General features: G+C 37.7%; 1 protein-coding gene and 1 long non-coding RNA gene across 2 annotated transcripts in view; one reads left to right on the top strand and one right to left on the bottom strand.

Annotated features, from left to right (window-relative positions):
• Window positions 1–13,506, top strand: LOC122175941. Its single transcript, XR_006177581.1, has 7 exons — window positions 1–2,526; window positions 3,863–3,911; window positions 5,287–5,428; window positions 6,835–6,907; window positions 7,608–7,790; window positions 9,621–10,617; window positions 11,262–13,506. It is a non-coding gene; the product is annotated as an uncharacterized LOC122175941 (long non-coding RNA).
• The window catches only part of SPATA7 (spermatogenesis associated 7), a 35,834-nt gene continuing 22,805 nt past the window's right edge, over window positions 3,704–16,732 (bottom strand). Inside the window, exons 6-12 of the mRNA XM_042863983.1 lie at window positions 11,192–11,670; window positions 10,506–10,572; window positions 9,780–9,850; window positions 8,607–8,660; window positions 7,392–7,469; window positions 6,695–6,752; window positions 3,704–6,361 (exon numbers count right to left, since the gene is read on the bottom strand). Coding sequence (XP_042719917.1) covers window positions 5,870–6,361; window positions 6,695–6,752; window positions 7,392–7,469; window positions 8,607–8,660; window positions 9,780–9,850; window positions 10,506–10,572; window positions 11,192–11,670 — 1,299 coding nt within the window. The 3' untranslated portion in view covers window positions 3,704–5,869. The remainder of the gene's footprint in view (window positions 6,362–6,694; window positions 6,753–7,391; window positions 7,470–8,606; window positions 8,661–9,779; window positions 9,851–10,505; window positions 10,573–11,191; window positions 11,671–16,732) is intronic.

Here is a 16,732-nt window from a genome sequence, read left to right as displayed (position 1 = left end):
AAAGGTTGAAGACTGTTTTTAGTTTGATAATGCTTAAGATACTGTTTTAGTAGATAGCTGTAGGTCTCCATCACTTAATTTTCATCAGTCAACCAAACATGCACTTTTCTTCATAAACTTGGGGAAGCAATTTAATTGGAAACTGTAGTTCTTAGGGAGCTGTTCTGCCTCAATTTTCCAGCTCAAAGAAGACCCATCCTTTCACTGACTCATTATAAATACTATGTTGTTTTTATTTCCTGGTGCTAGTACTCCTGAAAGCTCCCTTGCTGAGGTAGGCCAGCAACAATAATCAGTACTTTTGATTGGATTTTCTCTGCAGATAACTTCTGCTTGGAAAAAGTGCCAACGCTGTTCAAATAACAACATCTGTTTCCTCCTTCGTAAAGAGAGGGGAAACACAGCATTGTGTCAGTAGTCAGGATCAAAATGTAATTAGAAAAGAGGAGGAAAACACGATTGTTCGGCAAAAATAGAAACAAACTTCTATGGTTGATGAAATATTTGTCTTTTTTTCCCCAAATTTCTCTTAAGGCTTAAAGGTCAGAAGGAACTGTTGCGTTTGCAGGATAAAATGACAACCTTCTCTCTCTGCACAATGCTGGTCTTTAAATAATGACAAATAAGCACAACTGAGGCTAATTTACATTCACTGTTGAAAGAAACTGGAAATACTGCTCCAGTATTACTAGCTGAATTATCTCTATACCTATGAAGGTAACTTTGTGAGACAGCCTATCTTGTTTCTGATTTGCCCCATAGTTTTGTGACTGGAATGTGCCAGAGACTGCATCATGGGTGCTTCACAGTGGCAGGGTGGTCTCTCACCTCTCAGTTGTCACTTTGGGTAAAAGTTTTGGAGCTGGTCATAAAGAGAATATGTCGAAAACCCTTTGGGGAGATCTCACTGTGCTATGAATTGAACCAAGCAGAGGCTTTAAGAAGCTCATATATTGAGGAAGAGCCATGAAGAACATGCGTGCCATAGAAAGTCACTGTGGGGACCCTTGACATAAGTAGGTTGAAAGCTCTTTTGTGCAAGGCTGAAGACTCTCAAGGCTGGAGGGAAGGGCCCACCACGAGAATTTGTTTCTGGGGAAAGGAAAACTGAGAGGAGAGCCTGAAGAGTTCAGCTATTTCTCTTGCACAACCCATTGTTATCTGATATGACTGCACCCAGCATTTGGGAAGCCTCAGAGCCAGCTCCCAAACCTGTGCTATCTGCATCATCTCTGCTCTTTCCCAGTGTCAAACACTGGGAAAAAGGGTGCCAAATGCTTCCAGCTTGAATTTATGGCTGGGGAGGCCCCTGCTCAGAGGTCCTTTGAGGAATTCCCAGGCTGACAGGAGAGCTGATGGCCTTTGACACATTCCTTAGTTTCTTCTTTGGCATGTGAGTATGCTTGTGAGCGAGAGAAAGAGATAACTGGGTTGGGGTCACTTCATCGTTCTGCTCTTCATCTCCTGGAATTGGCTGCGGGCTGCTGTGAGATGTAAGGCATGCTGCAGCCTTGTGCAGATACTGTAAGGGGAGTCCTGTGGGCTCGCTGAATTCCTGGGATAACTGCTGAGATCTCTGCACCTCGTGCTTCAGATCATGCTGCCCGTCCTCAAAGAACTGGGGTGGTGTAGCTCTATGGCCTGCCAGACCAAGGCTGTGTGAGTCTCTCAAGTTTCAGATGGTCTCCCCCTCACTCCTTTTATTTAGCCTTTACTTGCCCTTCTCAAGGTCTAATTTCATTCCACGAACATGATAGGACTGGAAGGACTGCACAGGAGTTTTGCTGTGCTGAGCATGCAACAAGAACTACTGCACAGAAGTCTGTGCTTACTCTCAGTGAGACAGTATATACTGTGTCTCTAGCATCCCTACAGCTTTTGCAAACCAGTCCAACAGCTTACTGTGTGAGTGCAACTTTAACTTGCGTGTTGTCACCTTGGTGTCCTGCACACCTTTTGCCTGCCCTTTGCTGCCTGCTGAAATGTGCATAGTGAGTTCATTAAAGAGACCAAGCCTTCTATGAGGCCTGTAGAGTTATGCTGTTGAGAGTTACTTTGGATGTTTTCTACAGGGAACAGAAAGCCCTGAGCGTAGTAGGCACAACATTGTTAATTTTGGTTCCCTTTATCTGAATTAACTTTTTTTGTTGCTGCCTTTGCTTGATCTCGTGAAGTCCTTGCAGGATTTCATTTGGGGGGTTGAGATAGAGATGAGCTATAGGTCCTCTGTGGCTCAATGGATGAACTGTCATGCAAGCGAGAATTACTTCTGCTTCTTTCCCTTCCCAGCATTGTGTTCTCCCCATGACAAGTTCAGCTTCCGCTGGCACAAGATCCACTTACAGGCTTTGAAACTGGATTCCCTGACTGGTGGTGACCCATGCAACATGCAATGGCTGGTGCAGTAGATTAGTTTACCACTCACCTGTTTGCACATCAATTGCTTTGCCACTTGGAATGAAAATTGATGATGAATGTATCTGAATGAAGCAGATTTCACTTTCGATAAAGAAAACAGGACTGCTGGTGAGTATTTGGGTCGGTTGTTTTGGAGTGAGAAATTTTAAGCCTCAAGTTACAGTGTTGTGTTTTTTTCACTTTTTTTTTGTTATATTGTTTAGGTTGATTAGGGATAATATGACAGTTTGGGTTTTGCTTGCAAGTTTTCCTTTTTTTTCTCTAGATAGCACTTAGACACCTAAGCACCTTCTCCCTTCATCACACGAATCTTTATTTCAAATGATCCAAAACCCTACTTTGATTTGTAAACAAAGCGAATCCTACCTCTGAAAACTAGGCTACTGATGACAAAAATGTAGGCTTTAGAAATAAGAGATTTTTTTGTCACAGAGCAAAGTAACAATAATGGGCTTTTGATCATTTGAAGTAAGCACTGATGCTATTAATTTGTTTATTGCCCAGATGAGCCTGGGCAGAAATAAATCTTTCTATTGTAGATCACAGCAACTGATTGCTCCTAACAGTTACTTCCAAAATACTCAGATCTGTAGTCAATGGTGGTGAGACTACTTTGTTCTCCTAGGGCTTATACCAAAATCTGAATATATCGTCAAGTGAATAGAAACTCAAGGTGATAAGATTAAAAAAAAAAAAAATTTTTTTTTAAAATGCCTTCCCTATCACCCACCTTTTATATATTTTTATATATATATATACATATATATATATATATATATAAATATAAAAGCTTAAGAAAACAAAGCTTGCACTGCTGATTAATCTTAGCAGTGATGTGGGTCTGGTTTGTGTATCAAATTACTTAAACAACTTACATTTGAAGAACCACCAAATGTAAATGTGAATAAGGAAACAAGGAAAGTATTAAGCACAGGATAGCCTGAATTTACTTTTGGATCTATAGGTGAGATAAGCTAATTGATTTCATATTGATAACATCTATCTCGAGTGTTCTTTCCCCACTACCTGTTGGTAATGGTTGTACAAGAAATCAGTTCCCCTGCCTGTGCTGACTATTCTAGTTGTCAGCACATCAGTGTGCTCCTCTGGGGTTCCTTACTGAGTATTTCACTCAATGTCCAGGAAATTTCTGTAATCGTGGTTTAGGCAGACAGATGGTTTCTTTGTAAAAGGTCAGTTTTTATTAATTTATTTACTGCTATAACTACCACCTACCCAGATAAAACGTCACCAATGTTCAGACAGCTTATCCACAGGAAGCATGGTCAAGGAACAGTACTTGTTTATTTTCATGTTACTCATACTGCAGGAAATGACTGTGTCATTATTTGCACCCTTCTGCATGCTGAAGTCATGACCACTTTCACTGCTATGCTTTAACTTGTGGAATTTTAATATGAATCTCTTATTAATACTTAATCAGACTTACGATGACCACAAGCTGAAGTTTGCTGAGTGATCCTTTTTATAAGGTAGGTTATACAACAAAGTAGTGGGAGAAAATTTCTTAATTCCGTAACGGATCAATGTTGGAGAACTCAGAGGGAGGGCTTCAGGAGCCAGTGTGGGCATGGCAGAGGAGCAAGAAGGCTTTGCACCTAGAGATGGCTCACCATACTCTTTAGTTCTATATATAAACCATATTTGTAGGCAACAGCCCTAGCCTGTCACTCTGTGTTAATTTTTTTTTTTTCATATAATACACAACCCAATTGTCTGGGTGCATTCTGCTCTTCACTTCTGGGCTAAGGAAGATAAAGGGAGTTGTTCTAGGGATGGGAGAAGGGTTTCAGTCCCTTGTGATGAGGGAGAAACGATCCTGGCACTGAGTCAGTCCTGTGGCTGTGCCTTCTCAATGAGACAAGCTCTGATGGAGCAGTGCAAAATCCTCACATCATCCCTACTTTTCAGTGAGCCAGGGGACTCAGGCTGCAGGCCAGACTTGTAAGATAGCCAGCTGAGCATGGCAGACGAAAGACCCATCTGCTCAGCCACGTGTATGTGGGTAAAATAAAACACACTCTGCTGTCACTGTCAACAAGTGTGATTTATCATTAGGACCAAGACAGCCAGGAAAGTGCCTTTTCATTTTCTTGGAAAACATGCACTGTACTGCAACATTGGTGAGTTCCAGAAGCATTGCTTTTATTTGGCTTTTTGAAAGAGCTTTTGGGAGTTTTTTGTTCTTTGTTTTTTCCCCAGAAAAGCTTATGCTTCACAATGAAGCAATGGGCTGTGGTTACTGGAGCTTTTGGCACACTACAATCAGATGCTGAGCTTACAAGTTTAATAGTTTACCAGAAGCTCTTGAGCCACAGAGGAGGTAGCTACACATGCAGGTTGATAAGCTCTACCATTTGGGTTTGTCCAGCTCTTCTTGGGCCTTTTTTTTTTTTTTTTTCTAAACCCAAAACTCTCTGCAGAATGCTATACCAAGGTTGCCATCAATGCAAGAAACTGGACTGTGTATTTTGGTGTTCTGCACTGTGAAAACTGTTGCAGTCTTCACTTCCAGAATTAACAGCTAAATCATGTACAGGTAGGATTAAGTAGCTTAAGAGCTGTGCATAAAACAAGCTGCACGTGTATGGAATAGTTTAAAAGCTGCTGTATGCAACAGCTACAACTGTATGTCTGTTTCTGACATGAGATCAGCTAATAGAGCAAAACGGTTTTTACACCTGTTGATGTACGGAATAAGACAATCCAGTTCATAGCTGAGAAAGGAGGAATGATCAGCTAGCAATATCAGAAAGAAATGCTTATTTTTGGAAAGTTGCCTGTCAATAGTCAAGCCTTATTTCATTCAAGCTAAAGCAAGGAAACCTTGTTTGCTATGTTCTACAGGTACTGTGAAAAGAAAAAAAATAATGAGATAAGAACTTCATGCTCCAGTGGGATTTAACATCAAACAATGGCAGAACATGAAGAGAGGAAATAATGCTGCCTTCTTCCAGGCTGAACAAACAGTTCTGTCTCTGCTCTGCAGGTAAGTAGTACACTGTATTTTAGCGTGGGTAAATTGAGTTGTTCTTGCAAACTGCAAAAATCTTGCATCTTTATAACATGGACCACCATTATATTAGAAACGTCATCAATTAATTTTATTTGCTATAAATAAAAACGATAAATATTTCATAATTCTGCAGCTTTCTATAAAATATGCATCTAATTTTACTATTCTCAAAAGTTAGTTTTGGGCTATATGTTTACAGACAAAATATATGAAGTATTTTTTTAAGTCATTTTACCCTTTACAGTCTACATCAGTACAGAAATGGTCACCAATCTGTAATAAATACTCTGCTGAAGAGAATACAGTGATTCTGTTAAACCACCTGAATATAAACAATTTACTTCTCTTTATTTAGTGAATGGCAATTCTCTACAAAAATAGCTTCCTCCCTATTTAACAGCTAAATTTTGGCCACTATGATGAGTGGTCATGTGTGATCTGAAGGACCTCTGCAAAGTTTTCCTCAAGATCATCAAGTTCCTTGTTGGCTCCCAAATCACTGTCACAAGTAATCAAGTTTAGAGTTTCCTCACATGAGGGTGAAGTGCCTGGGTCTTCAGATTTCACACAAGCATGAGACTCTGTCTCAGCATTCATCATTTCATTAACATCTTCTGAAAAGTCACCCTTGCTCTCTGTCTTCTTTGAATTTTCATTGCATAGTGGCACTTCATATGTGCTTAGTTCCTTCGATAACAAATCCATGGTCTTAAAGAATTCTTCACTTTTCGTAGCTTTTCCTTGCTTCTGACTTCTACTGCAAAACTCAAGCTGTTCCATCATATTAACCTTTCCCAGATCCAGTGACTCAAAGGCTTCCCAGCCTGCGTGGATTTGCTCAGCACCACTGTGTGGGCTGCAGCCAAGGTCTGCTTTAAGCACGTCCAACAGGTGCCGCATTTTGCTCTAGGGGGTGAAGAAATAAAGGGTGATACTTCTGCAGCTAAAGCCCATAGCACTTCTCTGCCCAGAACTCAGGGCTTCATTCTGGCTAAAGAAATGGAGGTTGCTTGCAACTGAGTGACTGAATTATATAGCAAGAGTCACCAAACTGAACAGACTGTTGTCACTTTTTTTGTGACTATGCCTTACTCCTGGTAGATCAGAAGTCTGCAAACATCTTAAAGAAAGACGTTCCCCGTTGGTTATTATGGTTATGTACACAAGAAAACTTATCAGTGCATTTCCACTGTACTTTGGAAATGTGGAAAGTGAGAATATTACAGAAGCAGTACCTACCTCATCCAAACGGTTCTTATTTTCTTGTATATGACACTCAAACAATTGTTCCAGAACTCTACAAATAAAAAAAAAATAGATCAGGTAACACAAACAAAACCATGTTCTAACAACCCTACTTCTTGATTTTTATTTCTTAGCTGAAGAGTACCACTAAGATCGCTTTAATTAAGCTCTGTCACAAGAGGGCTACTAGGAGCCTTTATTCTACAGGTAAGCAAAGGATCTGGGAGTAATGCTCACATCCATGAATAATTACTTATTGTTTAATTATTTTTAAAAAATATAACTTAGTAACCAGTGAACCCTTATCTGGAACAGTATGTAATCCTTACAATGCATACTGAAGGCTGAATTCATACTGGAACAGGAACAAGGACAGAAAGGCAATGGAAGAAGTACTATATCAAAGATTAATAACTGTTTATTTAGCAAAACAGATCTTGCAGAGTAAGATTATTTTTTCTTAGCATTGTTCCACATAGATCAGTTTCTAATAGAGGCTGCATCTCATGTTACATTGGAGTACACTGAAATAGATGACCTGCAGTTCTTTCTCAGTCCTTCTTTCTTATATAAAGTAAGAATCAAAAGGAAATAAAACAAGCAAGGGGTAACTGGGTATTCATATATTCTTAAAAGGCAATGAAATGTATACTGACATAGCATTACAAATTTTAAAACAGCCATAATCTACCTGTTAGAAAACAGCCCAATGTCAAGAATGTCATTTGTTATATCTTCAATGAAAGTTAAATATAAATGGTCATCTTCTCTGGAGGAAGAACAGAAAGCTCAATGTTAGGTGTTTAAAAATAGAGACAACTGCCTAGCCCTTCACTCAATTCAAAAAATAATTAAGTCACTATGGTGTTTCATATTTATGCTACATTTCTGTTGTGTTGTAAATTAGCAAAGAGCACGAGTGAGGGAAGAGGCAACTGTAAAACATGAACAACCTGCTTTGCACTCAGAAAGAAAGGGGGAAGAAAGTAGAAGATTGCAGTCTGGTGTTCTAGTGAAAGGCTTCCAAAGGAGCTTCTTGAGAATCTGACTGCAGCTCATAATTGCAAGTCCTTAGCGGGAGTACATAAAAGTAAGTAGTGCTTGTTGGCAGCCTCCATTCCTTTCAAATGACAACTCTGGAATACAAGTCCTTGTTTGTGTGATATGTGACTTTTACCTCTCTGAATCTTTAAAACTCAGGTGTTTTTTCACTTCTAAACTCTGTTGCTACCTCCCCAGTCCCCCCCCCCTTTTAAAAAAAAGATTTAAATGCTGTTTTGCATTCATAGCATCTTTCTAAATATCCCAAAGTATCCAACCACTTAAGCTCTATAGAATCATCCTCCACTTTAGTAATAAACAGAAAATAACAAGACTGATACAACTTTCATGATTATGTAAGAGTTGTCATGCAGTCTGAAGACTGTCATTTGTGGTTCCATCTATCAAAGATGATCTATATTACATATTTGAAGTTAGGCAAGAACAAGACCATCTAAAGCATATAGATATCAGACCACTTTCCTGAGGTCATATGAGAGATCACTGACAAACTTGAATCTCCTTAATTCTCATCAAATCTAAGAGCAAAAATTTGGTGAGAATTCAACTCCACATTCTAATCTTTCTAATTTGTTCCAGACAAATTTTAGTCCAAAAAAAGAACTGAAAATGTTTAAAGTGTAGCCTGTGGATAACAGCAATTTATCTTACCTCCACAGTTATAGAGAATTTTCTTCAGATTTGGATTGATATGGAAGTTGTTAACTGTTAAATATAAATTCATATATCAGGTTTACTATAGAATGTGAAGTGTATTCTGAGTCCCTATATATTGTTTGATCACTTCTGAGGGCTTCTAGTTTACTGTTCCGAACTAGCAGAAAAATCGTGTAAATATACTTACACAGCCTTAATATTCATCCTTGCTGAAAGCTGCTCAGAATACAATGATGCCTCTCTAATCAGAAAAATCAGAGGGTAAGAAACAGTGAAGAACAACATTATCAAAACCCTGCATAGTACCTTGCATCTCATGCTCTTCTGAAATCATCTGCCTGTCTTGTTCCCCTACTCCTTGGGGGATTTAAAAAAAAAAAACACCAGAAGTTCTGAAACCCCACTCCAATAGAAAAATTGACTACCTACCCTGAAACGTGAAAGGCAATAGTTGAAGAGTATTACAGTACCTTAGTAGATGCAGTTTTCTGACTGATAACTCAAAAAGAGGTATCCATCATCCAGACAAAGTGTTTACCTTAACATGATTTGGTACTTAATTGGGTAAGGCTCCCTGTGTTATTTGCCACATAGTAGACTTCAGGAAGGATGAATGCCCACTTGATAATCTTTGGCACACGTCTATAAATGAACTCTGACAGACCTATCTTAAATGTACCATATGGAGTTTGCAGATCATCAATGGAAATAATGGAGTTTATAGAGTAAGCTAACTTAATACCTGAAGTACTAGAAGAGATATTTGTTTTTATTAAATAACAGCTGTTGCATTGAAGTAAGAATAGTAAGAAAAGTAACCCATTAGATTTCTATGCAAAGGCCACAGAGTAAATCAGCAAGTAAAGCATGATTCTGTTCTCCAGCAATGAGGAGAATGAACTAGGCATCCTTGGTTCAGGGCTTCATTTTCAACCCTGTTCTTGTATTTAAGACAATGCTCTAATGTTCAGCGTTCAAGTTTCAGAAAAGGATGTGGAAAATACCTTAGGCCTGGAACTTTAGCATCTCTTAGAATGAAAAGCCTAGATTTCTGGAAACTCATTTTCTGAAAGGGTATGCCAATACAACTAAAGTTGTATTAAGTTCTCATTAGTCTCACTCCTTTCAAAAAAAAAAAAAAAAGACAAAACATGAAAAATCACATGTATTTCAGATGTCTCTTTCTTAATTGCCTTTACAGTGGAGTTTCATCAAAAGAAAACGAAATTGTGGAGTTGGAAAAGGCCATTCATCAAAAACTAACAAGTTCTGTAAGTGATGACTTCCTAGCCTAAGAAAAAGTTGTGCTGAAACCCAAAAAGAATACTTCAGCTATTTCTTCCTGGTGTAAATTAGGTACCTTAGAAAGGAGTATGGAAAAGCAGCTATTCCTTTCTCAGGCTCATCCATATTGTATCTTCTATCTTCAGTCTAGAACACAAAAGTAAAATATTTATTATCAATGAAAATACACATTAATTATATCAGTAATGAGCACCCAGCTACTGAAGTTATATATTTACAGCCATCTGTGACTGCAATATAAAATATTAGGGAGCAGATAGAACCTGAAGTGGTATAACTGTTCACTAAAAAATTTTGCATTAAGCAAAAGTGACAGAAAACAACAGCAAGGAAAGCATTTCTGTCTACTGGTTTGGATATTTCCTAAGAGAAAGGGACTCCTTAGTCCCAGTACTTCTGTCTCAGGCTTTATATATATGTTAACCAATGCAAAATAAAGACAAAAATCCTTGTAACAGAGGCAGAAAGGTATGCTGATAAATAACATGCCAATTATTTATGTCCTTTACAGATAATTAAGCATGCTAGTGTCTCTCTAGAACTGTTTGGAGAAAAAAACACTTTCAAAACTCTTATTTTCTAAGCTCAGTTTTTTTTTCTTACCACTTCTGCTCATTCTTCTAAAATTTTATCCTCCATCTAACTTATCTTAGAATGACAAAGAGAATGCAACTTTATTCAATTGTATACTGCTGTGCCAGAGATGAATTATATACTCTAAAATGGTAGTGAAGGGTGGGGAAAAATTATCTAGATGACTGATAGATGATGATTGTATTACCTTCACTGTCATCTTCTGATGTTCAGTCGTAACTTTTCTCTCAGATCCTTTATCTGCACTTGGAAAGCTACAAAATTTAGAGATGTATTAGATCTCTAAGGCAGCTTTCAAGGTAAGCAGAACATGAATACCAGTGCCAGCCACTGTGGAAATTCAGACATTTCGTTCCCATAAATTTGAAAGGAACCTAGTACTAAAATGCTTGAACAGTTTACAAAGCTTTATCATGGAAATAGATAACTATATTTTAATTTCTGCTAGACAAGTCTGAACACTAATGCTAGCCAAACAGAAGTGTTCCCAATCCATTTTTTGACTGTATTTACAGAGGATAAATAAAATATCCACAGTAATTGTTCTGAATTGAGAAGAGATGATTCTATGTATTAAAAATGCAGTAGTATGAACTCATGCCACCCACAGCCATAAGATCTTTGCAATTAAAAGGCAATGAAGAGTTGCATTCAAGAAAAAAAACACATTTTCTTTGCATGATGTGTTAATGAATTGGAAGGTAAGAGACTGTGGGGACAACAGGGGAGGAAGACATGCATACTTAATTCTTTAGAATAAAGTTAATTCTTTAGAAGACAGAAAGCACAAATATACACCATACAGAACAGTAAATAGTATAGTAGCAGGTAGCAAAATTCCACAGTTGCAAAACAAAGTTTTAATCTCTGTACCTGATCACGTCAGTCTGTGTTTCAGCTTCCACATGTCGCTTGCAGTGCTTTTTCCTTTTCTTTTGAGCAGCAGTGTAATACCTATACCCAAGCAGGGCAGATTTAGCATCTGATATTAAGGTGCGTGGAGTAAAAGGTTTCTGGCTGCTGGTAAATAATTCTGAGTGTCTGTCCAGAAGATCCCCACTGTATGTTTTGGAGTTGCTTTCCTGATGCCTCTGAGAACGACTGATGCTCGCAAAGCTATCAGAGGAGCAACGGCTTGAAACTCCGGAGCGTTTTCTTGGTGTGCTTGACATACTGACACTTGAGTTTGAGTTAGATGCATTAGATCTATTCCGAGAACGTTTTCTGGCACATTCCACTGGACTGGAGCAAAGCAAGCCAAGCTCACCGTAAGGTGACAGTGCTCTTGCCAGGCATGGTGTGTGCTCCACACAGGAGAACAGACTGTCTTTATCTTCTACTTCCACAGGACTCTAGAAAAAAGTTAAACCAAGGTTTGATTGCTTTGCAAGCTACCAGCTTTGTTCAAGTTGATACCTCAGCTATTTTTGCTACCAACTCGGAGGTATTTAGACCTAAAATGAAACTGGTTTCAGAGCAGCTCCAGCACTAACAAGTAACAAGTAACTAACACTTGACAGCCTGATGGGAAAAGATTGACGTTACCTTATCTTAGATCAAAACCTCAGAACATTTTTAGAAGTCAAGAAGCTAATAATCATTGAATTGAGACAAATGATTTTATCTGGGTATGCTCTGTTGGTTTTGCCCACACAAAGTAAGGTAAATATATATTATCCACTGTTATCCTGACGACACTACCTAGATTCTCTTCACGTGTGGATTTGTTGCCTCTCTCTCCAAACCCTATTAGATTCAAGATTTATCACACAGCAGCTATCTTTATAAAATATACATTCTGCAAGGGGCACCACTCACTGATTTATCTTAGATTGAAAAGGGAACTACTGTAACGTGGTTTAAGATACACAGTAAGGAAATTGTAACTAGCTGCTTATTCCCTGCGTAACCCTTTTCTTTCACCTGTGGGTGCAAGATGCACATCCTTGGTAGGGCTGCAAAAACTTTCCAACAATTTAAATTTTTGTTGTGTTAATTCTTATGAGAAACAGCATGCTAATGACAGAGACAAGAATCCTGAGTTGGATGGGGCCCACAAGGATCACCGAGTCCAATTCCTAACTACACGCAGGACTACCCAAAAATCAAATCCTCTGTCTGAGAGCATCCAAATGCTCCATAACTTCTGGCAGCTTGGTGCTGTCTCTCCCCTGACACAGCTCCATGCCATTCCCTTGGGTCCTGTCACTGTCATCAGAGAGCAGAGCTCAGCACTGCTCCCCTGCAAGGAGCTTTCATGAGGCCTCCCCTCAGCCTGCTCTGCTCTGGGCCAAACAAACCAAGAGACCTCAGTTGCCTTCATAGCTTTTGTCCACCAGATACTTCACCATCTCTGTAGTTCTACTTTAGAGTCTCTTTAATGGTTTTATGTCTTTCTTATATTGTGGAGCCCAAAACTACAGAGTGCTTGAGGTGAGGCTGCAAAATGTGTGACAAATCTTAAGGTTACACCATGCAAGCCATATAATAAGAGACAAAATAACAGCTAGAATAGAATAACATCTGACAAAGCCCAATTCAAAGCCAACAACTACAAACTTAAATTGTTTCAGTTCATGTCTAATCAAATAGTCAGATATTGCAGAAACTGACTGTTCCTTACAGTCAGTTTGCATAGCTACACAGCAACTGCATCAGTAAATTCTGCAAGAGTTAAATGGATGTATACAAATAGAGATGTTTCATATGACAATTTCTAAGGCCAATGAGGGAACACACTTTTAACAGACCTGAAGTTCAAGTTCAGATAGGCTAATACAGAAATTAACTTGCTGATATACCTCCCATCTGAACAAATAATAGGAATTTTGCAAGATAATCAATAGCTGCTGCGAGACTTCTGAAGCCTTCTACTTTGAGGATGTAAGTGTGCTAAGGGAAAAGTAAAGACACTTGGAAATTTTTGTATGTTTGTTGTAAACTCAAGACACTGTAGCCTGGTAATATAAATTATAATAATGTATGATAGATTAACCTGTGTAAAGTTTGGTGATCATAAATGCACAGAATTTCTATTCTACCATCCAATTTCTACAATAAAGCTTCTAAGAACACCCAAATAATGACTGTTACTGCAAAAATGTTGGATTTCTGCATAGCTGCTACTGTTAATGCTTTGAACCTACACTATTCCAGTTTTTACCTTTTAGAACTGCTTTGTATTTTAAATTAAAACTCAAGATAATCAGTATATACTTTATAGTATGCAGTAAAAGCTATTTAAAAGGAATATTAAAGAATGTAGCTAATCATCAAAATTAAATCAGAACACACTGCTATCATGCTGTTTATTTTCTTCACAATTCCACACATTCCTCTCAAATCAGTAGAACAATCTGTTCCAATACCTCAGAATTTGCACAACCACTGATGCAAAGAGGTGATTTTATTTTTAGGTAGCCGAGCCAAAAAAGCCCTTCTTGATGGTGTCTCACATTTGCCAACTTAATTTTACCACTACAGCACAATTAAATGCTGAACCGATAACATGCAGTAACAATGCCAAACAAATGCCTGTGTTAGCAAGCAGCACAATTAAGGCTTACCAGAGTGATTGTTTGCATATAAAATAGTTGCAGTGGTAGCTCAGCACTATAGAAAACAAATAAGACTGGAAAGTTCCAGAATCCACCCATAGAGACATTTATTTTGCAAAGTTAATTCCACACCTTTCCATATGTATTATAAACAGCTTTTTTTGGTTGTATACTTTTTACTCTCAGTGACTGGAGCTGCAAAATAGATCAGACTGCAGAAGCATTTGCTAACACAGGATGATGACTGCTGCCTCATCGTATAGGAAGAAAAAGAAACAGCCAAAAAACAGAACGCAACATACTAATGAGAACTACTACTCATGAAAGCCACACAATCTATTTCATGGATCTAGTTGAACTGATCTTAAAACAAGACAAAAGGATAGAGTAAACATGGCAATATACTATAAGCTTTCCTTATTTTTGAGGAATTTAGGAAATTCTTCTAAAATATGCCATAAGCAGAACAGACATAATGACTAGCTAAGTAGTTCCACAAACCCTACCTGTATTGGTGTCAATCTTGAGTTATATTCATTCAAGTACTTAGAAAGATAATGTATTTTGAACCCCTCATCCTTGGCTAAACCTTTATTGCTCAAACACAAAGGGAACAAAGCCTCTGGATATACAGAGAGACAGTATCAGGAACAGGGAACTATGTGGCTGACTTCAAAAAGATTTGAAGGAATGCAGCGTAATGCTGTTTGTCTGTAATTTGTCAATGTTTTAGAAAAGTCACTTGTAAGTAAACATGTTAATCTACCATCATAGCTCATACCTTATCATCTGTATTGTCAAGAGACAGAAGCTGGAATTTGGTAATAAATAAACATTTGATTCTTTTAACTTGACACAGCTCAATCTGTAAGTCACTACTACTGCTGTAAGTCAACTGAATTCCTGCTCTCTGCTCCTCAGACAGAGTAAATGGTTTCATTTGTTAAGTGAGTAACTTTCTTAACCTTCTTTACATTTGCTAGTCTCACAACCCCCCTTGTACATCACCTGTTCCTTTCCTTATACACTTTGATATTTACTTAAAGACTGAGAAAATTGAGAAAATTCACACAAACCCAGGAACAAGTAAGATTGGAATGAATACAATCAGTCTGCACAGTGGCATCAATAATAACCATTTTTCTCATTCTAAGCTACATTCCTGTTACATTTTCTATATCCATGTGAATGTATTATTGAGTCGTATAATGTGATACATCACTGCTTCCATCAAGAAGCCTGATGTTATTAAGAAGGGAAATTACTGAATGTGCATATGGAAACACATTTATTCAAACAACCAATGTGGGAGGTGGTTGCTGTTATGAAGCCAGAAAAGAAATAGAATAGAACATCAAATGTAGGATATAGAATGTATTGAACATTCCTGATGAAAACATCTTAAGATTTTCAGAAGGTTCTTCTGTTCTCTTTTAGTTGCTCACATATATCATTCTGACAAGAACTAATTCAAGCATGATACTTCTTCATCATAACAGTGTAATAAATCTTTAAACACAAAGCATTTGAGGAAGTAACTCACATAACCATGCATGTGCACTGTATAAAAAATTAACAGATATTATAAACTGTTAATGGTGTTTCCTAATCTTTTTTTCATATTCACGAGCATGTAAAAGGTCATACCTGTCATTCTTAAGAAATCAAAGTCTCAAAAATCAGACTGAAATCCATCTTGAAATGTGAAGCAGTCCTTCATGTTCCAAAGGCAATTACAACTCATTTAAAATGGCTGAAATCCCTTCACCTGACATTTGGCATGGAGTAATTTCTTTTAAAAATATTTAGCAGTCAGAAATGCCTATTAATAGGATTATCTAAACATGGAATATGAAACAGCAAGTCTTGCTCAAATTAGAGTTTTTACTCATGGGAAACTCATTTCAGATTTTCTAGCTTCATAATTAAGTCATACTGAGCTTCACACAGTTTCACTCACTGAACATGACATTTGCCAGACTGCATCAAAAAGCCCTTTCTGTTGTAAGAAAATCACTTCAAGTAATTAACTTAAGACTGAGTGTATGTACTTAATTTGGTGATAGATAAACGTGTGGATGCCCACAGGTGTGCTGCTTACTCATCCTTAAGATTTGGAGACTTAAAATACTCACTTTAAATTATCTGCAAAGACACACAAAGTTATCAGCTCTTTCAGCATCCAGATCTGTAGCTTATCATACTGGTTTGATAAACATTCACACATGATGTCTGTCAACTGTCAACATTAAGTAGCATGGAAATAGAAAAGAGAAGTACAGCAGTCTCCTGTACATCTTATGCTTTTCTTGCTCCTCTGTTTGACTGTGAGAGAAATGACTGTCTTTGAAGCACCTTAATTGAGAGCAATCCCATCAAAAGGCCCCATTGTGCATTTTGAAAATCAGCTGGCTCCTCAGCCTCTCACACTTCTGCTAAAAGCACAGAAATGCATGATGCAGCATAACCATCTATCACACCTTAGCCCACGTCAACTCAGTGATCTAAATACTCTCCTTTAAAGATAATCTATGATTTTAATAAAACTCAGTAGTGAAACTTAGGTCACCACAACAGAAATAACTTTCTCAGTTAATTTCATGTCACTGCAGAGTCTCACATTACAGTAACTTTACATTTATAACCAGATACTAAATGAAGAATTTACTGTTCTTATGCATTCAAACCCTTGCATAAAACAGTGGAAAATGATGACTAGTCAAATTCAAGGCACATTATATTCAGTTTCAAGCTCTGTTCACTGTATAATAAAATACACTGACTAAATCACATAGTAAGTTATAAATTTCTTATAATCTCTATGTCTTAGAGGAATCATTTTTAGTTCTTTCTGTTT

The sequence above is a fragment of the Lagopus leucura genome, unplaced genomic scaffold (genome assembly GCF_019238085.1).
Source record: "Lagopus leucura isolate 7727_CA_CO unplaced genomic scaffold, USGS_WTPT01 Super-Scaffold_1, whole genome shotgun sequence".
NCBI lineage: Eukaryota > Metazoa > Chordata > Aves > Galliformes > Phasianidae > Lagopus > Lagopus leucura.
The sequence above is the reverse complement of the archived record's forward strand: the minus strand, read 5'-3'. Positions and strand labels throughout refer to the sequence as shown.